This window comes from Mauremys reevesii, linkage group 8 (genome assembly GCF_016161935.1).
Source record: "Mauremys reevesii isolate NIE-2019 linkage group 8, ASM1616193v1, whole genome shotgun sequence".
Taxonomy (NCBI): Eukaryota; Metazoa; Chordata; order Testudines; family Geoemydidae; genus Mauremys; species Mauremys reevesii.
This window is the reverse complement of record NC_052630.1, coordinates 104,158,064-104,182,967: the sequence shown is the minus strand read 5'-3', so window position 1 is coordinate 104,182,967 and position 24,904 is coordinate 104,158,064. Positions and strand designations below refer to the sequence as shown.

General features: G+C 55.6%; 2 protein-coding genes across 6 annotated transcripts in view; one reads left to right on the top strand and one right to left on the bottom strand.

Moving 5' to 3' along the window:
* The window catches only part of LOC120370714 (phosphatidylinositol 3-kinase regulatory subunit gamma), a 393,090-nt gene extending 386,328 nt beyond the window's left edge, over positions 1-6,762 (bottom strand). For both annotated transcript variants that reach the window (XM_039485801.1, XM_039485802.1), the window contains exons 1-2: positions 5,625-6,762; positions 4,463-4,629 (exon numbers count right to left, since the gene is read on the bottom strand). The gene's annotated coding sequence lies outside the window, so the exon portion shown is untranslated. The remainder of the gene's footprint in view (positions 1-4,462; positions 4,630-5,624) is intronic.
* An 87-nt stretch (positions 6,763-6,849) lies between these two features.
* On the top strand, positions 6,850-24,540 carry TSPAN1 (tetraspanin 1). Of its 4 annotated transcripts, none has more exons than XM_039485807.1 (8): positions 6,850-7,119; positions 13,593-13,657; positions 18,165-18,365; positions 19,107-19,181; positions 20,097-20,195; positions 21,105-21,248; positions 22,595-22,678; positions 23,486-24,540. In XM_039485807.1, the coding sequence occupies exons 1-8, from the start codon at positions 7,113-7,115 to the stop codon at positions 23,537-23,539; spliced, it is 729 nt and encodes a 242-aa protein (XP_039341741.1). In that variant the 5' UTR covers positions 6,850-7,112; the 3' UTR covers positions 23,540-24,540. The 4 variants fall into 4 exon arrangements, with proteins under 4 accessions (XP_039341741.1, XP_039341742.1, XP_039341744.1 ...); XM_039485808.1 differs by lacking the exon at positions 6,850-7,119 and adding an exon at positions 12,966-13,108; XM_039485810.1 differs by lacking the exon at positions 6,850-7,119 and adding an exon at positions 13,354-13,393.
* The last annotated feature ends 364 nt before the right edge of the window (positions 24,541-24,904 follow it).

Sequence of the window (24,904 nt, the reverse complement as noted above, 5' to 3'; positions counted from 1 at the left end):
CCCCAGGATCGCTGGGTGCCCGGTTTAGCAGTTAGATCTGGGGCTAGAGTCCTCGCTGCGAGGAACCACGTCAAAGGGAGGGGCAGGAGAAGGGAGTCCTGGCTGTTGGAAACGTCCTCCCCGTCCCAGGCTTGGTCTGTGAGTGATACACCTCGGATGAGGGTCAGCCAGGACACAACCTGGGACCGCCGGCGCTAGAAGCCTAAAGCCAAGGCCTGTGGGTGAGATTGTGTCCAACGCCCACTGGGGGTCAGGTGCCGACATTCCTTTTGACGCCCAACTAAATCCACTGGCCTAGCAGCAGAAATCGACGCCAACTTCGCCCGGGGACCAGCTGCTGGAGGCCTGAATTGGTGGCACATTCCCGGCCTGCCAGGACCATGGGGCACAACGAGCGGCCCCAGAACCTCTCTCGGGAAAGGGATACCCCCGCCGTAGGGCCAGAGCAAGGCAGGCAGAGCCTGGAGCAGCGGGGCCGGAGGAGGCGGCGAGTGGCAGGGTGAGGGCACAGTCCTCGTGTGTCCCCCGCCCCGAGCCTGCAGTGCATAGAGCCAGGGAGCTGTGGGCTGGGAGCCTCTGATCTGTGAATTAATGCCATACGGAGACGGCAGCGGCCTTCTGCTCCTGTCGGTGCCCAGCCGGGGAAGCTGGATCCCCCCAGAGAAGAGGTGTAACCTGGCACCAGGGGTACTGGTGTGACCCAGCAAGAGCAGGGACTCGTCTGGGAGCAGCGTCTCCTCCCTAGTCCCATTGCTAGGAGCGGAGCAAGGGTCAGCCTAGCTAGGGTTGCCGACTTTTTAATTGTACAAAACCAAACACCCTTGCCCCTCTCGCCCTGGGTGATGGGTAAAGAGACATCTTATTATCTCCCCCGTTCATGACACCCCTTCACCAGCCACCCTGCTGGCTGCTCGTCACGCCTCTCCGCCGCCGCCCTGCTGGCCGCTCGTCGCAGCCTCTCTGCCGCCGCCCTGCGGGCCGCTCGTCGCAGCCTCTCCGCCGCCGCCCTGCTGGCCGCTCGTCACAGCCTCTCCGCTGCCGCCCTGCTGGCCACTCGTCACAGCCTCTCCGCCGCCGCCCTGCTGGCCGCTCGTCGCAGCCTCTCCGCCGCCGCCCTGCTGGCCGCTCATCGCAGCCTCTCCGCCGCCGCCCTGCTGGCCGCTCGTCGCAGCCTCTCCGCCGCCGCCCTGCTGCCGCTCGTCACAGCCTCTCTGCCGCCGCCCTGCTGCCGCTCGTCACGCCTCTGCACCTCCACCCTGCTGGCCGCTCGTCACAGCCTCTCTGCCGCCGCCCTGCTGGCCGCTCATCACGCCTCTGCACTGCCGCCCTGCTGGCCGCTCGTCACGCCTCTCCGCCGCCGCCCTGCTGGCCGCTCGTCACGCCTCTGCACCGCCGCCCTGCTGGCCGCTCGTCACGCCTCTGCACCGCCGCCCTGCTGGCCGCTCGTCGCAGCCTCTCTGCCGCCACCACCCTGCTGGCTGCTCGTCACGCCTCTCCGCCACCACCCTGCTGGCCGCTCGTCGCAGCCTCTCCGCCGCCGCCCTGCTGGCTGTCAGTCACTTTTTGCCTCTCTGCTGTGACCTCTACACATCCCTCTCCCAGTGATTTTCAGGTCTTTTGCAGGCTAGGCAGAAACCCTGCCCCAACTCATGTGATTTCAGCTCTCACTGATTTTAAGCTCCTAGCAGGCAGGTAGGGTAAAAACACAGTCCTACCACAACTGGTTTCAACTCTGATTGAGCAATTAAAATAACAAAAGAGGCGCCTTATAAAGCCTATTTAACTCTACTCTGAACACTGGGGAAGAACAGGTTAAACCAGTCTAGAGAGGACTCCAGAAGAGAGTGTGTAGCCATCTAACCAAGACACTGAAACTGCCACACCACACCCTGCCCGGCCTTACTTTCCCAGGTATCTGACATTCGAACCTCTACTTATCAATGTTCTTTCAATCAAGGGTGCCCCTAGGGTGACCAGACAGCAAATGTAAAAAATCGGGACAGGGGGTTGGGGGTAATAGGAGCCTGTATAAGAAAAAGACCCAAAAATCGGGACTGTCCCTATAAAATCGGGACATCTGGTCACCCTAGGTGCCCCCCATCATTTGGGACAGGGTAAGCACAGTCCTGCTTTCCTGTATTCCTACAATAATTACCACATTGGTAACCATATTTCACTACCCCTGCATTCAGTACTAAGGTGGTTTGTACCCAACAACAGCCAGAGTTGATCCTTTGACACAACTGTAAATGATGAATATGTAAACAGACTAGGAACAACTGTATTTACATAAACACACCCATAGTCTCTTCCTCTCCCAGCTTGCTGTCAAGGAAGCATTCATTCAGTCCCTGCTAACATCCTTACTCACTCATTTTCAACCGAGCTGGGGCAGAAGATTGGTGTGCAGGACGGGGTGAGGGCATCAGCTGGGGGTGCGGGATCTGGGGTGGGGCCAGAGATGAGGGGTTTGGGATGCAGGAAGGGGTTCTGGACTGAGGCAGGCTGTTGGAGTGCGGGAGGAGTTTTAGGGTGTAGGCTCCGGGTGGCAGTCACCTCAGGCAAGTCCCTGGAAGCTGCAACGTGTCCCTCGACTCCAAGGCGGAGGCACGGTCAGGCGGCTCTGCGCGCTGCCTCCACCAGCTGGCACCGCCCCCGCATCTCCCATTGGCTGAGGGCAGGGCCGGCTGCAGGGACCAGCACAGGAAGCAGGTGCTTGGGGCAGCACGTCTGGGTCTTCGGTGGCAAGTCAGCGGTGGGTCCCTCAGTCCCTCTCGGAGGGAAGGACCGGCCGCCGAATTGCCGCCAAAGAATGAAGTGGCGGGGTAGAGCAGCCGCCGAAGTGCCGCCGATTGTGGCTTTTTTTTCTCTCTCTTTGTTGCTTGGTGCTGACTGGAGCCGCGAGGGTCCCTTTTCGACCGGGCATGCCAATCAAAAACCAGACACCTGGCAACCCTATCTAGGGCTTATGGGGTGGGCAGGACTCCCCAGCTTGCTGGGGGTGGAGGGAGGTGATGCTCTTGGGCCAGAGCACCAGTCCTTGTGCACCACAGGTAACTGTGGGCGCCCATCAGAGCATCAGTGTCCTGGCTGCAACCAGCAGGGCATCCTGGGAGCTCGCGGGGTCAGTGAGTCTCTGGAAGAAGGAGAACTGGGTCTGAATCTACCGGCTGTTCATGTACCAGAGCTGAGATTGCATTGCTCAGCAGGGAGACCCTGCCGTTTCTATCAGCCTAGAGGTTCCTACCCCCTTAAGCCACGTGCCTGGCCTGTCACATGAGGTTTGTAGAATGGGACCTGTTCAGGAGGTTGCATGTTAATATAATTTATTATCTGTATGATACCACTTCCCCCAGTGCAAATCTGCCCTGCTGGACAAAAAATCCAGAATTTCCCACAGACCCTGTGCCTTTCTACAGCCTGGCCCATGGGGTTATTTCCTGCCTTTGGGGCAGCAGCCGAGGGTTTTTTCACACGTCTCCTCTGTATCAACCACAAGGGGGAGCTGCTGGTGTTGTTTATATGGCTGTTAATGAACCCGCTGGGGTGAGTGCGCACTGCTGCCCTCTGCTGGACAAAGTCAGATAACGTTAGCACAACAGCACTTAGAGCAGTGGTTTTCGATCAGTGGCCCACGGACCCCTGGGGGTTCGCAGACTGTGGCTAAGATTTCCAAAGGGGTCTGCACCTTCGTTCAAAATGTTTTCGGGGCCTGCCAATGAAAAAGGGTTGAAAACCCCTGAGCTAGAGGGCTGAAGGCCAGACATTGTACAGCGAGAGACAAACGGTGCCCCCAAATTACTGACCGTGTAAATAGACAAGACGGAGTCTGGGAACCATCAGAAACGACAATCCCCATTGTACGGGGAAGCATGGACAGAAGAGGCGACTAGCCCGAGATGGCAGCACAACCGAAATCTTTTAAGGCCCAATCCAACGCGTCACCTACCAGACCACCCTTCCCCTCTAATGACAGTGGTGATCGATCACATGGCTGCAGCTGGCAGACCAGTGCCACTGGCCAGGAGCAGTGGAAGCACCCTAAAAGTGGGGGGGCCACAGGCGCCTGAACCGTGGCCCCGCTCCCTGCATCACACACACACCCCGAGTTCCCCCCACCACCTCTTCCCCCAAAACCCCGCCCCCACTCGCTCCTCTCTGCCCCCCCCATCGCATCTGGTAAAAAGTGGTGGGGAGGGGCACGATCCCCTGAGCCCCCGTTCCGGTGCCCCTGCCACCAGCAGCCCAGGAAAGAGCACCGAAGGCCCTGCAAATGGGAGGCTGTTATAACAGGATTCATTGTGAGATTGCCAAACCGGATCTACAGCCAGCCCATTCCCACTCGCAGCTGTGCAGCCAGAGCCAACGATGCATAACCCCCCCCCCCCCCCCCAGCCTAACTGACACATGGCTCAAGCGAAAGCCCCAAAGATGCCTTTGTTTAACTGGTGGATTGTCCTACCTGGAGGGGCTCGGCTCGTCTTGGCCTATCTGAGCGCCGGCGGGTTCGTTCCTGACCGACACAGCTTCCCTCGGCAGATCCGTGTGCGGCCAGCCCGTGTGGAGTCGACTTTGTGCCAAAGCTCCGGAAACCACATCAGAAGCTCTGCCGGCCACATTAAAGGGAGGCTGAAAAGACACATGGCAGGAGCATGAAACGCAGCCACGGGGACATTTTTACTCTGATGGGGGGTTTCTCCCTCCTCCCTCCATCTTGAATAAATGTTCCCTTCCTGTCCCGGGCCTGGTCTTCCTTGGTCACCCCCGGGATGGTGTGATCCCAGGACGTCGGCAGGGCATGGACACGTCAGCTGGCTACTGAATAAAAAGCACAGTAGGAGCCTGGCCCGTGGGACTTGGAGCCCCTGCCGGCTGCTGGATGAAATCAGACCCACTGGAAAGTTTATGGTTATGCTGCCCCTGGTGGGAGCTTTCTTGCAAGGCTAAAAGCCTTAAAACTAGCAAGACACTTCCACGTCTCACCCATGAATGACTTATCGGGAGATCTTGGGGGCAGGGACTCTCTTTTTGTTTGTACAGCACCTAGCACCACGGGATCTTGGTCCAAGACTCGGGCTCATGGCCAAAATCGCATTGCACTATCACTATAGCAGCAGCACCTGAAGGCCTGGCCATGCTCAGTGCGGTGATTTGGGGCATTTGAGTGCACAGTTCCCCTAGAAATGAACAGGGCAGTGCCCCAGTTGGCCTGACGACTCCGAGATGGTACAGTCTCACCCGCCCCTGGATGGATCGTTTGGCATTTCCCCATTAGATTCAGTCCAATTATTATTTTTAATTCAATGAGTCTCCCTGCCCCAGGTCTATTCTCCCACTATCCCCTGTGAGGCTGCCACACACCCACCGCTGCCACCATCTGCAAACACGATCAGTGCCTGCTCCACCAGGCCGCCGCTCCCTGCTCTTTCCTCTAGAGAGCTCTCAGGATCGGCCTCTGATTGCAACGCCAGCCGCGAACGCACAGGCACCGCAAATTACCTTTTAAGACCCACCCATTTGTCTAGTTCAAACAGGAATTCGTTCAAGGAAGTCCCACGGGCCCGTTATACAGTAGGACAGGCTGCACAGTGGTCCCTCTCTAGGCCTTATAAGCTAGGACTTACCTGTTTCTCCTGGCTCGAGTCTGCCAGTGCAGCAGCTCTGGATTTATCTCCCAAGCAGTAATGCGCTGGCAACCCCCGGCAGATGTTGAAGGGTCTGTGCTGCTCACACACCAGGGGGACACCGACATGCCCCACAGGGTTAAGTTCAACGAGCAAGAAGAGGTTAGACACTCGAGATAAATCCAGGGGTCCTGTTCTGCCCCTGGCAGGAGCTGAGCGATACCCTTGGACACCAGTAGGGGGTGCTGATGTCATGCTGTGGAAGAACTGGGTCCAGCTGTGAGCAGGGGGTGGGGGAAAAAAGCCAGGACAGGATGCTCTCTTGTGCTGTAGTTCCCAGGGCTCGTGCAGCGAGTGGCTGGCTCTGTGCGCTGGGCATTCCAGGCCAACATAGGCGTAGCCGGCTGTTAAGGGAGGCTACAGGCCCAGTGGAGCAAGGGCCGGTCCCCGGAGACCGGATCTGGGGCGAGCGCTGCGTAGACACCCCAAGGAGATGGTCTGTAAATGGGTGCAAACATCCTCACAAGGAAAGGATCCAACCGAGACCCACGTGCCCAGCGTTCAGAGCTGGATCCAAAGCAGCCAGGGGGCGGTTACGCCAACGCTCAACTGGCAGGCCGGGCAGCTCCAAGCAGCCATCCCGGATGAGCCCTTATGAATGGCCAGGGCCGGCTCCAGCTTTTTTGCCGCCCCAAGCGGCGAAGCAGAAAAAAAAAAAGAAAAGAAAAGAAAAGATAAAGCCGTGATCGGCGGCACTTCGGCAGCAGCTCTACCCGCTTCATTCTTCGGCGGCAATTCGGTGGCAGGTTCTTCCCTCCTGGAGGAAGCGAGGGACCCGCTGCTGAAGACCCAGACGTGCCGTCCCTTTCCATTGGCTGCCCCAAGCACCTGCCCTGTGAATGGCTCACTGAGAACGATGAATGGGGAGTTGATTCCTAGGCCTGAAAGTCTCAAGGCAAACCCGAGCCATGGGGTCTGGTCCTGTACAATGGTAGTTCTCCTTGGTGGGTTTCCTCTGGTCAGGAGAGGGCAGCCCCACCCCCTCGCCCTGCTCCCACATGGGGCTCCCACGCAGTGATACCTGCTCTGCTTCCACCTGCCTCATGGGTCAGGGTGCTCTGAGGTCAGCTCAGCCCCACCCTGTAGGTCACTGTGACATCACAACTAGTCAGGCCCGCCTGCAAAGGCAGCTCGGTACCAGTATCACCGCCCCACAGATTTGTTGCTTGAAACCACAAGCTCAGCTCAAAGCAGGCCCCTGGGAAGGAGTCCCTCCTCCTCCTGCTAGTGTTCCAGAACACAACCCTTCCACCCCTCTTGCGCGTGTGCTTGCAGGTTGGTACCCCTGCCTGTACAGTCAGGGTGACCTCTCTCTCCCGGCCATGCCTGGCACAATTCCCGTGCCCTGGCAGGGGTATACGAATAATTGATTATTATTTATAGCATCAAAACAAATTCCAGCTAAAGCAACAAAACCCAGCAGGTGGAATGATGGGTAAGCAACATTATAATTTATGTAAATGAAGCTGGCCTGGGCTGGCTTTTCACCTTCTCCCCTGTAGAGGGAGCAGAGTTCCACCTCTCCAAATTCTCCACCCCAGGGCTTACAGACAGACAGACAGGCTGTTTGAACGTATTGGTTTTCCTCTTGCCTTCCAGGGGGTCTAGAATTAGACCTGCAGAACCCTGCCTGAATCATAGAATGTCATAGAATACCAGGGTTGGAAGGGACCTCAGGGAGACCTCAGGAGTTCATCTAGTCCAACCCCCTGCCCCTTGGCTCTTCCAAAAGGATGGGACCTCACCACTCGAACTTAAGGAGAATCTCCATCCAACATATAGGGCCCATGACACACAGTCAAGCAGTTCTGATTCCATCCAGCAGCGCCTTAGGCAGCTCGTTCTTGTGTGTTAGAGCCATGCAGCCACAGGCCAGCTTCAGCAGTCGAGGCTGCAGTGCACCCTTGGGTTTGGCTCCTTGGCATGCTTAGCTCTCCCCCCAGACGTTCCCCATTCCATCAGCTCAGAGTTTGCTGAGTGGACATGGGGTTAATCCCATAGCTGGCTGCAGCTCCCTGCCTGAGAAGGGCTCTCAACCACTGGGGCCTGGGCTACTTGCCCTGCCATGGCTCCACTGCAGCGACCTCTGGGCTGTAACCAGCTGTCCCAGTCCCCCATCTGTGACCCATGGGACCCCCCCAAGCCCTCTAATGTGGTACCAGAGCACCACCTAGTGGTACAATTCTGGTAGCGCTTTACCACCAGAAGGTGATTTTTAAGTACAAAAGAATTTTAAGTCTTTTTGATGGGAGAGGGAATGGCCAGCTGGGCTCCTCCCAATCTCATCCCCCATCCTCCCTAGCCTAGGATCTGGGAGACCTGGGACTGCCTCCCAGGGGCTGAGCTTAGCTGAATATTGTCAATCACAGCTGTGGAAAGACAACAGCTTTGGGGGAGGGGTGCCCCCGTGTTTCAGTTCTTGTTCCTGCCACAAGTTCAAATGCGGCATCTACATTCTGCACATGCACATACGCTCCCCTGGGGCTCCGCTCTGGGGTGACTGATCCTTCTCCATCTGCGGAATGGCGCCCACCCGGTTCCCCATCAGCTCTGTGTTCTTGGGGAACCAGGACACAGTATCCAGCCTGTCTGACTCCTGAAAGACCTTCCCCCCCCCCAGCCTCTGCTTGACCCAAAGCCGATCAGAAGAAAGACTTACAAAGAGCAATGAAAGGGCCGTGGGAGACACACACAAACCCGTCCAGACAAGGGTGACAGGATTAAGGCAACTCCCCTGGCCTCATTCCCATCAAGGATGGGTCAGGGAGGCGTCTCCATTAGCAAACAGCCTGGAGAACAGAGATTCCAAGGCAAGAACCGCCGGGAACTCTGGGGCCAGAAAAGCAGGGAAGCAGTGCATGATGGGGGATCTCTGCTCCAGCTGTTAATGAACTCACGCCTGCACACCCCCAGCTCAGCAGTTGTCAGACCAATTCTAGTATAATAAATCCTTGATTGGGATCCACAATACTGAAGCCGCCTAACTGCACTGTGAGCTCCCTGGAAGGGACACCACCCAGAGCCAGGAATGAGCAGCTCCCATCGTCTAGCCTGAACAAAACAACTGTGGTATCCTCCCTGGAGCCATCAGTTTACCCACAAACAAATCTAGTGTCTCCCTTGAACCATTGTTGTTTCCCTACAACCCCCCCCCACCCCCCACGCTCAAGTAAGTGCTCTGATGCCTGGGTCCAAAACCTGCCTCATTTCCACTGGGTCTTCATCTTCTCCTGACTGATTGTGCTGGGGGCTCTGCCTGTCTCCAGCACTCCAAACCCTCTGCTACCACCACCAGCTGGGACCCCCTGATCGATTCAAGCTTCATAGAATCATAGAACAGAAGGGACCTCGTGAGGTCATCTAATCCAGTCCCCTGCACTAAGGCAGGACTAAGTATTATCTAGACCATCCCTGTCAGGTGTTTGTCCAACCTGCTCTTAAAAATCCCCAATGATGGAGATTCCACAACCTCCCTGGGCAATTTATTCCAGGGCTTAACCACCCTGATAGACAGGAAGTTTTTCCTAATGTCCAACAGAAACCACCCTTGCTGCAATTTAAGCCCATTGCTTCTTGTCCTATCCTCAGAGGTTAAGAAGAACAATTTTTCTCCCTCCTTGTAACAACCTTTTACATACTTGCAACTTGCAGACTAAACAAACTTAATTTTTTCAATCTTCCCTCACAGGTCACGTTTTCTAGACCTTTAATCATTTTTGTTCCTCTTCTCTGGACTTTCTCCAATTTGTGCACATCTTTCCTGAAATGTGGCACCCAGAACTGGACACAATACTCCAGCTGCAGCCTAATCATCACAGAGTAGATCAGAAGAATGACTTCTCGTGTCTTGCTTACAACACTCCTGCTAATACACCCCAGAATGATGTTTGCTTGTTTTGTAACAGCGTTACACTGTTGACTCATATTTAGCTTGTGATTCACTATGACCCCAGATCCCTTTCTGCTGTACACTCCTTCCCAGGCAGTCATTTCCCATTCTGTATGTGTGCAACTGATTATTCCTTCCTAAGTGGAGCACTTTGCATTTGTCCTTATTGAATTTCATCCTATTTACTTCAGGCCATTTCTCCAGTTTGTCCAGATCATTTTGAATTTTAATCCTATCCTCCAAGCATAGACTCATAGACTTTAAGGTCAGAAGGGACCATTATGATCATCTAGTCTGACCTCCTGCACAACGCAGGCCACAGAATCTCACCCACCCACTCCTGTAACAAGCCCCTGACCTATGTCTGAGTTATTGAAGCACTTACAATCCCTCCCAGCTTGGTATCGTCCGCAAACTTGATAAGTGTGCTCTCTATGCCATTAGTTAAATCATTGATGAAGATATTGAGCAGAACTAACCCAGAACCCACTTCACAGAGTGGTGGGAACCCAGATCTCTTGCTCTCTAGGTGTAGCCCTCTGACCCTGACTCCTGTGATCAGTTACAGTTTTCTAAACCTGACTTTTGTAATCAAACTTAAGTTAGATTTAATATTCTCACTGTTCTGTTTGTTTGGCTCCCCTTGTATGGCTATTACCTGGCAATAAATAACTTTAATGGTTAAGATGGTTGCTTCTCTCTCTCTCTCTCTCCCCCCATCGTGGGTGTTTTTGGCTTCCCTATTCACTCTGCAGCAACGCTCCTCGTACCCAGGCTAAAGATCCCTGCAGCGCCGCAAAACCCTGTGGGGTTTGCTCATCAAGTGGGTTACTATCAGAACAATTGTAATGTGAAAATGAGGTAGGGATGTGCTGAACCTGGGACATATGAGGTGACAGCTTGGAAGTGCTGCTTGACCCAGCCTGCTGAGTCCAGGTAAATATAAGGGGTCAGTTTGGGAGTGCTGATTGACCCGGTCCACTCAGACGCGCTCTGTTAATGTGTGTGCGTCTGATTCTGGGGCTGGAGGAACCCAGCCCTGGGGAACGTAGGTCCTGCAGGACAGGTCCGTTGGGAGGGAACCTGCAGCAGGGAGAAGCAGAGCTCTGTGTGGGAACACAAGTGACACAAGCAGCATATCGATAGAAGTACAGAACCCCTCCCCCCTGAAGAGTAACCCTAATAAATGAGTGTACCCCAAAGTAACGGGCAAAGCTGGTAACAGCCCCCTCTGCAGGGCACATCAGTGCAATAGTCCCACAGTCTCCTGCAAACTGCCCTGGCAATGACAATCTGCAGTGTGCACAGGCTGCAGCAATTCCAGGCCTCTTCTCTGGTGGGCTGAGGGAGCCGGCAGGCTAGATCCAACAAGCTGGCACTGTCCCACGAACACGGCCCATACGGCAGAGCCACCCGGGGCTTGTGCTGCTCCATGGCTGAATCGTCCTGTCCAGCTCCCATTCCTATTTATAAACTTGGGTTTCCATGGGCTCCACTCTCCAGGAGTGACTCTGGGTGCCTCCTGCCAGCCTGCTTGCCCACAACGGAAATCACCCAAGTAGCTAATTAGTATAGTTAGTGCCTCCCCCACCCCTAGTTTTGGGATGACGCTGGCCCATCCATGATCCTGCAACTGAAAGCTGAAGCGAGACAAATTCAGACTGGAAATATGGTGTAAATTCTTAGGGGAGAGTAATTAGCCATTGGAACAATTTAGGCAGGGTCGTGGTGGATTCTCCGTCACTGACAATTTTTTCAATCAAGATTGGATGGTTCTCTACAAGCTCTGCTCTGGGAGTTATTTGGGGGCAGTTCTCTGGCCTGTGTTCTACAGGAGGTCAGACTAGCTGATCACAATGGTCCCTTCTGGCCTTGAAATCTAGGATCTCTGAATCCAGCAGCGCCACCCTGACCGGCTCCAGCCTGAAGGCACACCGGCCCAGAACGGGAACGCTGTTTAGGCAGCTCAATACCTTGGAGGATTTGAGCCAGAGTCCCCAAAACATGAATTGTGGGTCCTCGCCACGGGTTCTTCCTTCACTTTACACCAGCGTTTCTCAAAGTGGGGTCTGTGAGGGTACTCCAGGGGGTCCGCGGGCCGTGCCGATCAACTCCTCCCCTCCCTCCCAGCGCCTCCTGCAGGCCAGGGAACAGCTGTTTAGCAGCATGCAGGAGGTGCTGGGAGGGAGGGGGAGGATCAGGGATGGGGCATGCTCAGGGGAGGGGTGGAAAGAGATGTGGAAAAGGAGGGTTGGGGGGAATGTGGGCGGGGCCTGAGGCGGAACTTGGGGGTCCGCAAAATTTTTTTTATCAAAATGGAGGTCCTGGGGTTATTAAAGTTTGAGAACTGCTGCTTTATACCAGTGCAATGCAAGTGGGTTACATACACACTCATGACCCCGCACACACGACACGCGTGCCTGGGGACCCATGCAAGCTCCTGCAGACAATCGTGCTAACACGCCCTCGCACACTCTCACGGGCATGCACACGGCAACACGCAGTCTGCATCACACACACCTCCCCGCAAACCGCTGTCGATTTGAAAACGACGCTCACACATTTGCAGTCAAACGACGGGTGGGGGCTCCTGGGCTGAAAGGAACACAACTCCCACCATCCCGCTGAAATAACAGTGGGCAGCAGAAAACCAGGCCCTCTAACCCCAGCTCTGTGGCCCAGATGCCTGAAAGGGATCAAACCTAAAACCCCATGGAGGATCTGGCCCAAACACGTCAACCTCGCTGGTCACTCAATTACAGATCGCAAAGTCACAACACTCCACCAAAAAAAACTTCAAAAACAGACTCCAATGAGAAACTGCAGAATTGGAATTAATTTGCAAACTGGACACCATTAAATTAGGCTTGAATAAAAAACTGGGAGTGGATGGGTCATTACACAAAGTACAACTGTTTTCCCCATGCTAATTTTCCCCCCTACTGTTACTCACACCTTCTTGTCAACGGTTGGAAATGGGCCATCCTGATTATCACTACAAACATTTTTTTCTCCTGCTGATAACAGCTCACCTTAATTAATTACCCTTGTTATAGTTAGTATGGCAACACCCATTTTTTCCATGTTCTCTGTGTATATATATTTTCCTACTGTATCTTCCACTCCATGCATCTGATGAAGTGGGTTTTAGCCCACGAAAGCTTATGCCCAAATAAATGTGTTAGTCTCTAAGGTGCCACAAGCAGGAGGCAATATCTCCCTGCAGCCGCTAGGGGCCAGCAAGGACTAAAGAAAATCCTTCGACTACTCCTATAACCTACTAAAAAAAAGTTTGTGAGGAGTGGACCATCCCCTAAGGGATTTGATTGGGCTGGAAGGGGGAAGTTTCTGATTGGAGGAGACACCTGCCACTTAGGCTCCCTTAAGAGGCTAGGCAGCGCACCTGGGGAAAGGACAGCAGGGTTGGGTCTGGCTCAGGTAGGACAGGCTCCCAGTGCTACAGGAGCATCGCCAGGGTTGGGCTCTCGAGGCTGCTTTGGATTTTATTTCCCCCCCTCTGGATTTGATCACTAAGGTGAGCCCTGCATTCCCCGTGTGACCCTTCCCTTCTGCAGGTGGGGGGCTTGATTGGCAGGAGAAGCACAGCGGGGTTCAGGTCTTTGCCCCGGGGAGGGGGACGCCCTGAGAAGGGAGTGGGGCTGGGGAGACTTGAGGGCTGCTGCAGCTGGGCTGGGCAACTTCCCTCGGACTCTTTGAGCAACAGTGAAAGAGAAATTGATTTGCCTCGGCTTCCTCTTTCTCTCTGCCGCAGAGGGGAGCCGTTTGGGTCTTCCCTAGTCTTTAAAAGCCCCCCTGGCAGGTAACTGAGCAGTCTCCGGGACTTGCTAAAGGGCTCGCTGCTGTGTGAGGCACGGCTCTGCCCTAAAACTTCTCGCTCAGAGGTTTCAGACTAGCAGCTGTGTAAGTCTGGATCAGCAGAAAGAACGAGGAGTCCTTGTGGCACCTTAGAGACTAACAGATTTATCTGGGCTGTGCTAATCTCTCCCTTTTCTTTTCAGGAGCAAAGATGGGCTGTTTCAGTTTCCTCAAGGTTATGATGATCTTGTTCAACCTGGCCATATTTGTAAGTACCGGCCGCGTTTCAGGCTGTTTCTCTTCGCTGCGGGAGCTAGATTTCAATGCCAGCAACTGTCCAGAAACTGTGGTTCTGATTATTTTTTAAAAAGAACGAACCTGTCCTTGTTCTCAAAGCTCTGCTGGCCCCGGGGAACTTCGGGATGAGCACTGTGACTGCCTCTCGTGAAACCTATGGCAGGGGTTGGGCTGGACAAGCGGTTTGCAGTGCTTTCCAGAGTCCCTTTCTCGGTGTGCTCCTTTGTATGAATTCAGGGGAAAGGCGCGTCTGCCCAGTGGGCAGGGCGGTGACTGCATCTGTGGTGGTCACCGCGCCAGCGCCAGCTGCGCTCTAGCTCGCGCTAGAAAAAGCGTCGCAGGGCGGCCCAGCCCCGCCAGCCGCCCAGCCCACGGCTAGCTCTAATGAGTTAATTAGAGTACAGGCGGTAGGCCTGGGCGGTGGGCTCTGGCTCTCGAGAGAGTGGACGCTGTGTACTGCGTTGGCAGCTGTTTAAGTTCCCAGCCAAGTCCCCCAGGTGTGTGTCAGTCTGGGCTTGGGCTTGCTTGGGCTGCTGGCTCTCTTGCTCGCTGCTCTGTGGCTGCAGCGCTGTGACTGACGCAACCGTAGATCGAGATCAGCAGTTATGTTGCTGCCTGCTGCTGCCTCGTTGTGCCTCCTCCAGCCTCCAGTCAGGCGATCACATCACCCACCTAAGCCACTTCTCCAGCAGGGTCCTCTCCAGGGCACGGGCGGGCTAACCAGCCTCCTTTCCTTAAGAGCCCCACCCCAGAGTTGGCCAGAACAAGACCTGCTGGAGCGGTTCCAGGAAACGGAGGCGGTGGATGGATTCTGCAGCCCGCGCCACGCGCACCTGTTCCCAGTACCTGGATTTGCTTTGAATAAGGCCACGGCTTATTATGGCTCCGGACTGAGACGGTCTCTGACGGTCCCTGATTGTTCTCCTCCCACGCCGTAGGCAACAATCGCACCCGTGGCACTGGAAGGAGAGCAGGGGGTGCAGTGACACCAGGGTCCATCCAAACGCTCTTACTCCTTTGCAACCTGTATCCAGCCGGGCCACCCTGCTGGTGGAATCTATCTGCGCCCTGGGAGCTCCACCACCGCAGAAGCGTGTTTTATTTTCTCTGTCTCTTTCACTCCCTCGGTACAGTACGAACCCTTACGGCCGGGATTCTGCCCTCATGGCTACTGGCCCTGCCGTCTGCGTGGGGTACCCTGGAAAGCCACAGGGGCCAGGGGCTGGCTAGAAGGTTGTCTACAGTTTCGCTCTGTTCTGACCCCTCCGACTTGGGGCTCCGAGGGTGGCGTCCGAGGTCGGCAGGATTAGAACTGCACCGAGTTATACTTGGGGAGGATGAGAAAGTGGGGCTGAAGGCTCTGCCCTCTCCTCTTTCCCCCTCCGGCCTCCCCCTGTCAATGGGCGGACTCCCGGGCCGGACAGGAGATGCTCTGTCTCTCTCACTTTGCCAGGTAGGGGGTTGTTATAGGGCCGGCCAGAAATCTTCCATCAAACCTTTTTTTTTTTTTTCAAATGGAAAATTCTCCTTTAATTGAAAATCCAGGGGAAGCCTCTGCTGTCCTGGGGGGCGGGGGAGGCAGGGGAAACCCATCAGAAAACCCACTCTTTTGTTTTGTCTACATTTTCGGCCGAGGGGTGGGGTGGGAAGGAATCCCCTTCTTTCTCCAGCCAGCTGTGGGTTGTAGCTCTCTCTGCCCTAGGGTGACCAGACAGCAAGTGTGAAAAATCAGGACAGGGGGTGGGGGGGTAATAGGCACCTATAAGAGAAAAAGCCCCAAATATTGGGACTGTCCCTATAAAATCGGGACATCTGGTCACCTTACGCTGCCCCCACTGGCCCCGAGGATCTACTGGGATCTGCTGCCGTCTTTCCAATTACTGACTCTTTTCCCCCATGTTCCCAGGGGCACCTGACCATGAATAGCGTCAAATCCAAATCTTGAGGGTGGGGCGTGAGACTGGCAGGGAGATGCAAGAACAATGGTTCCGTCTCTTTCCCCCCCGACGGGCTGACGCCTCTGCTCCTCTCGGGTTCCTCCCAGGTGGCTCTGATGGAGGGTTTCTCCATCCTGGATCCAATGAGAAAAGCTCAGCTGTGGGGGGTTATAATGGAGGTGACGAGTGACTCCTCTGGTGACTTTGTTTTCCCCGCCCCAAAGGACACGGCTTCATTCGCCCGGTGGACAAGGCCGCCTGTTCTCGCTCAGCTGGGGTGTGTTCAAAGTCAGAGCTGTCTCTGGCGCTGGGGGGACGGTGGAGCTGCTCTGCTCCTGCGGCGTCGCACAGGAGAAGCAGTTCTCCCAGCCAGAGGGAAATAGTTCTCTTCAGTGTATTTCTCCCCCTGGGCTTGGCTAGGAGATACGGATAGGGAGGCTGGCTGCCTGGGTCCCTGCTAGCCCAATGTAGCTGGAATGATCAGTCCAGGAAAGCTCTTTGGCCTGCGTGATTCTTCCTTTCTTCTCCCAACCGCTCTTGCTGCGGCCCTCAGAGACGGGCTGAGGTCCTTGTCTCTCTACATGGACCCTCACAGGGGGAAGCTTGTCTGATCCAAGGGGCAGCGCCTCTGAATGCGGAAGCGCGTGTGGTCTCCTCCTGGCTTGTCACGAAGCCGAGGCAGGCCCAACCTCTGCTGAAGCCTGTAGCTAGTCAGGTCCTAAGATGGCTGCAAAACACGGGAGGCTCCAGAACGGTCGTTCACTTGGATGCCGATGCAGGGACGGGGATTCTGCCCTCCCGGCCCGAGACATTGTTCTCCTCCGGAGTGATCTGACCTGCTGTGTGGTGCTTCTTGTGGAATTGTCTCTGCTCTGATGGTCCCAGTCCTGAAAGGTGCTGGGAGGAAAACAGGCTCTTCCAAGGGGAGCCGGGGGGGAGGGTGGGGGAAGAACACCTAACTGGCTTCAAGACTGAGCTGGATAAGTGTATGGAGGGGATGGGATGATGAGGTTGCCTATAATGGCACGTCACCGATCTGCGACTGGTAGCAGCAAATATCTCCAATGGCTGGTGATGGGCCACTAGATGGGGAGGACTCTGAGTTACTACAGAGAATTCTTTCCCAGGTGTCTGGCTGCTGGGTCTTGCCCACACGCTCAGGGTCTAACTAATCACTATATTTGGGGTCGGGAAGGAATTTCCCCCTGGCTCAGACTGGCAGAGACCCTGGGGGGGTTTCGCCTTCCTCTGCAGCGTGGGGCACGGGTCACTTGCAGGTTTAAACTGTTGTCAAAAGTGGATTCTCTGTAACTTAAAGTCTTTAAACCGTGATTTGAGGACATCAGTAATTCAGCCAGAAGTTTGGGGTCTATTTCAGGAGTGGGTGGGTGAGCTTCTGTGGTCTGCGATGTGCAGGAGATCACAGGAGATGATTGTGATGGTCCCTTCTGACCTTAGTCTGTGAGAGGGAGGAATGGGTTGGCAGGGGCTTCTGGCAAATGATTCACCTGAGGGTGTCATTGGAGAGTTGGGGAGGAATTTAAATGAGGAGAGGGAGGTAGCTAGGCGGATAGGGAGGGCAAACATTGGTGGCACTCTTGGGTACCGATTGCTGACTTCAGACCCTTTCTGCGTGAGGGGCCCTTCACAATGTGTTGTCTGTAATGGCCCCGTCCTAGGCAAGGAGCTGACTGGAGGGGGTGAGGCTGGTGCAGTGGCTGGGTTCTCCTTCCCACCCCGCCAGCAAAGCATTATTCTCTTATCAGGGTTTATCTGCCCCACCCCGTGCTGGAATGCAAGTGCAAAGACCTGTCCTGGGAAAGCAGAAGGTTGTAATCTCCTCAGCCAGTGCCAGGCATTAATCAGAGGAAATGGCTGACCCTGGGGTAGAAATCAGGAAGTTCCCTGAGCCCCGCATGCTGTGTCAGAGCTTTCCTGGGTCTCCCAGTTCCAGAAACGGCCCTGGCCAGTGACTGAGCAGCTGTTCCCAGCCTAACCAGGGGGTCTCCGAATCTCTCTTGTGCAAAACACAATGCCCTCAGCCCCGCCTCTGAGCCAAAACAAATCACACTGGCTTCCTTGCCTACCGTGAACCCCTCCCCCATGCACTTGGGTGAATCGACAACAGGATCTGTCTCTATAGAGACCAGTGGTCAGGGCCTCGCCCTGTTACGGATTGTCCATGTTTCATGGTTACTCTAGGGGAGCTGGATGGCACCGCTTTCCATGCTTGCTAACTCACCTGAGATTATCCCCCAAATCAAGAGACCTCGAATCTGCTCCATGAGCCCTTCTCCTGTTTTGCGCAAGGGCCAGCCCTGGGTGATCCGTGTGTGCTGGGGCGAGCAGAGTAGCCTGTGAGCTAGAGAGGAAGGAAGTCGCAGTTAGCGTGAGATCAGAACGTTCACAACTAAAAGGGAAAGGAGAAGATGGTTTTGCATTTCTAGCTCCCGTCAATATGGTGCTGGCTCCAGATGCTGTGTCCCTTAGTCCTTCCCAAGCCACCTCTGAAATAACACACGCCTCCCTCTTGCCTCCTAGCTTGGCGGAGGGACGCTCCTGGGTGTCGGGATCTGGGTCGCCGTGGACGGGAGCTCGTTCTCCAACATATTTGGCTCGGCCAGCGCCTTGCAGTTTGTGAACGTGAGCTACTTCCTCATCGTCATCGGCGCCATCCTGGTGGTGCTTGGCTTCCTGGGATGCTGCGGGGCCCAGAAAGAGAGCAAATGCCTCCTGATCATGGTAAATCTCCAGCTCTGGGCGGTGTGAATCTGTGCTCGCTCTGTCTGCCTAGCCCGCTTGTCGAGCTGCAGGGGGGGCAGGGTGGTGGCAGAAGGGGGCTTTGTACCTCCAGGAGGGAGTTGAGGTCTGTCAGGCCAGTGACCTGCATTTGCAACATCAGTATGGACATGGGGAGGACACAGCTGCTGCCTTGAAACAGGGTGGATTTGATCCCAGGATGGGGCCACTCAATCCATGTCTGAGTATTGGGGGAGGGATAGCTCGGTGGTTTGCGCATTGGCTGCTAAACCCAGGCTTGTGAGTTCAATCCTTGAGGGGGCCATTTAGGGATCTGGGGCAAAATCAGTACTTGGTCCTGCTAGTGAAGGCAGGGGGCTGGACTCAATGACCTTTCAGGGTCCCTTCCAGTTCTAGGAGACATGTATATCTCCGTATACTATTAGTATTGAGCGGCCCCCTCAAAATCCCTCGCTCCAGGGCAAGCGACATGTTTCTTTGGACGCAAGGTTCCCTGCTTGATAGTAAACCCTGTCTGGCCCAAGTCGGGGGACATCCCCATGGTAACAATCTCTCGGCCCCTTTGTCACCAGCTGAAGCTGGCTTGGCCTCGCCCAAGTTTCTCCCCGGGGCTGCACCCGGCCCTGCTAAGCACCCCAGGAAGCTGGCAGTGTTGTGGCCAGCCCCAGCGAGATGGGCTCGGACTCCGTCCCGTCTCTGACCGCCGCGTTGTGTCTCCTCTAGTTCTTCTCGATCGTGCTGATCATCTTCATTGCTGAGATTGCTGCTGCGGTGGTGGCGCTGGTCTACACGTCTATCGTAAGTCAGAGGGGGGTGGGCGGTCCCGGTCCCCTGGAGGGACAGATCGCTCGGTCTCCTTTGCCCGTTCCTGGAAGGACTTTACTCTAGGCCTTCTGCTAAGGGGGACGCCGGAGGAGCTGAGATCGGTCCTCCCTGATGGGGGTTTACCATTGACTAGCAGCTCCTCGGAGGACCAGGTGGAACAGCGGGTGCTGAGGGTCTGGCCTCACTCACGGTGTTAGTGGGACATGAGGGAAGCTTGCCCTGTGCAGGAATGCCCTACCCCTGGGGCTAGTCTCTCTCAGGAATTAGTCTCTCAGTCCTGCCCGGAAAACGGCCTGGCACGCAGTCGCAAGGCTGGTGCGACGCAGCCCTGTCTGGGTTGGGGGGCGGAGGGGTTGGGGGAGGATGTGGATTTAGTCTATTCACACACCCCCATCCCCTGCAGCATCAGTAGCACGCACGCTGCAGCGTGGGTCCTGGGAATTGAAACGGAGGTGGAAAAGCGAACGCTGCAGGCGATGGCAAAGCAGATGACAGCTCTGGCCTGCTCTCTGTGGCAGCAATCCTGAGCTGCTGCCAGGAAGGTCCTGTGCCGTAGGCCAGGGTGGTGTCAGACCCACTCGGGGACGGTCGTTCCTGTTCTCACTTCCTGCTTACAGACCTCACGCGTCTTACGTAACTGGGGAACTCTTTGACCTGTCGCACAGTGAGTCCGTTCCTGGTGAAAGGGGCCAGCACAGCAAACTCCCCCGGCGTGCCCACCTGCCTGGTATAGCCGGGGCAGCCCCCCTCCCAAATGCAGAGGTTGCCGGTGTACCTGTAGGGACGCCAGGATTCTCCAAGCACCCCATTAAGCCTTGGCCTCTCCCCGCGTGCACGCAAGGCCGTTGGGCGAATGCCCGCTGTGATGGCATCTGAACTCTCTTCTAGGCGGAGAACATCCTGGAAACAACGGTGACTCCGACGCTGAAGAATCAGTACGGGAAGGTTCCTGAAGTCACACAGATCTGGAACACCACCATGAGTGAGGTGAGCTGGCCTGTGCAGGCCTCCAGCCACAAACCCTCTGTTTATTTACAAGCTGCCTCTCTCGGGAACGGCCTCTCTGGTTAGAGATTGAGGGGAGCCTTCCCGGGATGGGGCAATAGACTTTGCCTTGGACACTTGGGCCTTGTAAAGAGCTTCCCAGAGCCTGATAGCTGGGATTTGGCTCCTTCCAGGGTTGCCTGCCCGGGACAGATCTTCTCTGCCCGCTCGGCGAGTGCAGCTCCCTTGTGAGCCACTCGACTGCATGTTCGAGAAGCTGAAAGTCAACACGCCTCAGCTGACACCCAAGTCTGAGCTAGGAGCAAACGTGCCGGCCCCGGCCCCCTTCATTCTGATCGCCCCCTAGACCCTGTGTCTACTGCTCTTTGGCTGCTGATGGACAGAAGAGCTCCCATCTGAGCCCATCCACTGAGTTTCCCCTCCTGTGCTATGGGTGATGGGGGACACAACTTCAAATGCACATGGGGTACAAGTGTCTGGAACCAACTCTGTTCCCCTCTGTGGCAACCCAGAGCGCCGCCCATTGGGCAGCCATGGCCGCTGGGATGAAATGCACAAGTTGTGGTCGTCAAAGGCCCCTCTTCTCTCAAGAGTCGGGGCTGGACCCCAAAGCCTGGCCCAGCTCCAGCTTGGGGAACGACATTCTGCCTTCCTCCCGGTTTCGGCTGGCTGCATTATCCCTCATTGCTTCCAATCCTGTCCTAACTGGCCGACCCATCGCCCCAGACGGCTTCATCCACCACTGCAGGGTACAGACAGGCCCCGAGATTAACCGGTTTGTACTCTGTCCGTGGAGCTGTCTGAGGTCTCTGGTTGGGACATGACGGCAAGACCATGGGGTGTTGGGCATGTTCGGTTCCTTGCTCTCACTCCTCTTCCTCCTCCTCCCAGGTGAAATGCTGCGGCTTGACGAACTTCACGGACTTCACTGACTCTTACTACTACAAGGAACACAACAACACGTACCCACCGTTCTGCTGCACGCCCGTCAACACCTCGTGCAGCGCGACAGCTGCACACAGCAGCAACGTCCAGGTATGGAGACGCAACGGCTTCTTCCTTATGGCTGCAGGACCCCACACGGCTAGAAGGGCCTGGGTTTTGCTGTGGAAACTGGGCCACTGTCCCTCTGTGACATCTGCTCTTGGAGGGTCTGGGGATGTCCCCTTCCCATCGGAGAGGGAGGTGGGACTAGTTTGTGAATCACAGAAGTTTGGCGTAAGGCAGAGGAGGAGCAGGTTTGTACTGCACTGGGGGCCTGAGCTTATCTTCCGTTCCCATCTCTGCAACTGACTTGCTCTGCAACCTTGGCCAAGTCACTTGCCCTCTCTACGTCCCTTGGGGATGAGGACACGTCTTGTGAAGGGCTTGGAGGCCTGTCGGTGGTACACATGAGCAAGGCCGACCCTGCAGATAACTCTGGCCTGGTCTAGGGGCTTTTGTCTAGATTCTAATAGGTTTATTCTCTTTATACGAAGGTTCTTTAGACACTTGGCCGAAGAATAATAGGGTCACGGAAGATCTCACCAGGGTTGGGTGGGAGGGAGTTGTGTGTAGAAGCAACAGTCCAGGCCATTACGAATGCACGGGGAGTACAAATGTATTTAACGTGCATATCACATTGGTCTAGAAACGAGGCCCAGATCTCCTCCGAAGCTGAGTCCCCTTTCAAACCATCACATGCACACACAATATGGCGTTCAAACCTAGCGCTGTTTGACCCTCCTAGTGACTGTCTTAGGAACCAGACTCTATAGATCACGTGTAACTAAAGTAGCTGACCCAGCACTATTCATTATATTCACGTAGGACGTACAAATCCTACTTAACCCTTTGCACGAGCACTGACCTTTCAGCTTGGAGTTATTCTCAGCGGCGGAACAGACCCCCTGTTGCGATTACCATCCGGTGCATTTTTGGACATCTAGACTGGGTGCTTTTAATCTGGGAGTGGGGAGGGGAGGCTGTGCCCAAACCAAATCCCCCCAAAGCGGCCTGACTTCTGTTAATATTGGGGTCCTCCTGGGTGTTTCTAGTTAGGCACCCAAAAATCACTCCACCTCTCAGCTGGGAAGCTGAACTGAGCCCTACTGATCCCTGAAGTGCCCGTATACGATGGGTGTCCTGCTTGGTATATACCGCCAGGGCACCGCCGGGCGCACTCCCTCCCTTCTCAGACAACAGCGTCCGCACTCCCCATGGGACTCCCTTCAGAAGCACTCAGCTAGTCGGTGCCGGCAAAGCCCTGGTGCAGCAGGTGGACTAGAGCGGGAGCTGCGTCCTTCAGCTGACGGGGCATTCAGCCGCCTTGCTCCAACCGGCTTCCATGGCTTGCTTGGCTCCGGCTCTTTCTAACCGAGCTGGTTTCCCTTTTCCCCTAGGGTTGCTTCCATCAGCTGCTGAGCGAGATTCGCAAGAACGCGGGCGTGGTGGGGGGCGTGGCGGCAGGGATCTGTGCGTTAGAGGTAAGTCCCACGCTGGCTCCTGGCTGTAGAAACTAGGCGGGGATAGGGTGACCAGACAGCAAGTGTGAAAAATCGGGACGGGGGTGTGGGGTAATAGGAGCCTATATAAGAAAAAGACCCAAAATTCAGGACTGTCCCTATAAAATCGGGATGTCTGGTCACCCTAGGCGGGTACGTAGGTCTGCGCGGCTGCCGTCCCACTGTCTCCCCTCCACTGCTCCAAACAAGGGGGAGAGGCTGGAGTCACTGACTCCACCTCTGAGCTCTCCTCGTTCAGGGCTGCAGGCTCAGGCTTGTTTCCTCTGCTCCCGAGGCACCCGGCCACGCTGCCAGAGCATCTGTGACCACCAACGGCTCCAACCCCAGCCCGGGCACCCCGGAGCCCGGCGCCTGAGTTGGGATCAAGGAGGGGGAGCCACGAAACAAGAGGAGGCGGGGAGGCCAGGGGAAAGAATGGGCAGAAAGGAAGGTGGCGGCAGCTACTTGAGGACATGGCACAAGGCCGCTCGCCCACTGCAGCGGTAGCAGCTTAGCCGGGGCGGGTGGGAACCACTGAGGCAGCCTGACGTCCAGTCCTTGAACCCCCGCCTGCGCCCGGCCTTGACCGTCGGCGCCCGTTTCCCAAACCGACCCCGGCCTCCGTGTCGTGGCGGGGAAGCAACAGGAGGGGGAGGACGATGGGGCACAAGACACGCTGACCAGTGGGTTACAGTTGCGTGATCCAGAGGCTGCGTCTAGCCAATGAGGAGAAAGAAGAAAAGGCCTCCCTGGCAACAGGAGATATTAAACCTACTGACCTCTCTTTAGATTGCAGCCATGGTCGTATCCATGTACCTGTACTGCCAGCTGGATAAGAAGTGAGGCCTGGAGAAGGCGGCGGGTCCTTTTCCCCTGGGCAGAAGAGGACGAACGATACATTCTTGCCTCTATCTTGAGAATCAAACATTTCTTGGGCCCAACACACTCTGTCCTATGCACTGTGATTAGTTTTTAAATGATCTCCTGAGCTGACAGCTGTAGAGCGTGTGTTTTTGTGTGTGTGTGTGTATGTGTGTGTGTATATATATATATGTATATTTTACCTAGTGTGACGTATCGATAATGTGTACATACAAACACTTCCGAAGTGGAAAGAGCTTCCGTTTCATGCCGGAGCTCCTGTGCCAAAGCCTGGCGGGGCAACGGCTGCCGCTCCGTCCCCTCCGTGGTCTATGTGATCTTAGCTAGCTGCGGGGAGATCTTGCTAGGAGATGACCAGCCCAGACTGCAGCTTGTGCTCGTTTTCCCAGCCCTCCTTGCTCACCAGATCCTTTGGCCCAGTCTAAGTGTGCAGGGCTAGATTCTGCCTGGTGGTTGGCTGGTGTAAACCAAGAGTCTTCCAATGACTATGATGAAGCTACCGCTAACTGACAGCAGAGCAACTGCCGTAAGAGTCTAGATTAGCGGAGAAGGCTTGGACCTCCTAGGGTGGGAGAGAACGTCCAGCCAAGCTAGAACGGGCCATCACGTCCTTCTTGCTTTAAGCGTGTAGGCCAGAGGGAAGCGTGTAGGCCAAGGGAAAGGGCCTTGGGCTGCTCCGGCCTTGACTTTTTCCTTGTCTCTCCCTTCAACTCTGTCCCGGACCACCCTCCTCTCTTCAGCTTGCGCACCCTCCCACTTGAAGGCGTGGGGCTGGGTTAGATGGCACAATGCAATGCTGGGAGCTGACCAGGGGAACCCCTGCCGACTGAGTCTGTCCTGTATATTTTTACACTGTGAAGACCCCCCTCCCCACAATTAATTTATAATCTCAAGTGTAAATTATTTTCTGAATGTGGAATGAAGGTTTGCGCACAATATGTTCCAATAAACTCTTTAACGAAGGACTCGACCACGGGGTGCTGTCATGCTGCATCAACTAGCCAGCCTCGGTACTTTGCTGGCCCCCATCCCCCTTGTACAGCTGGGGAAACTGAGGCACGGAGACATTAAGTGAGTTGCCTAAGCGCATGGAGGAAATCTGTGGCAGAGCAGGGGCTCCCACCTCAGTCTCCTAAGGTTTAGGCAAAAGTCCTAGTGACTTGGCCGTCCCTCCTGTTTCCATGCCAGCCGACCACTTTCCTGTGCATCTGTAGGAGCTTGGGGGAAACCAATAAGCCAGGCCTGACTGCTGCTGCCATTAGCCCCTACAGGTGCCCTGTTGTGCTAGGTGCTGTACCAGCCCGTCCTAAGCGCCAATCAGGGGCT

Bases quoted from the DNA above. Each gene is read 5' to 3' on its own strand.
- TSPAN1 (XM_039485807.1), top strand. The intron at 13,658-18,164 runs GTAAGTACCGGC...CTTGCCTCCTAG, and splicing joins TGTTCAACCTGGCCATATTT to CTTGGCGGAGGGACGCTCCT. The intron at 22,679-23,485 runs GTAAGTCCCACG...ACCTCTCTTTAG, and splicing joins CAGGGATCTGTGCGTTAGAG to ATTGCAGCCATGGTCGTATC.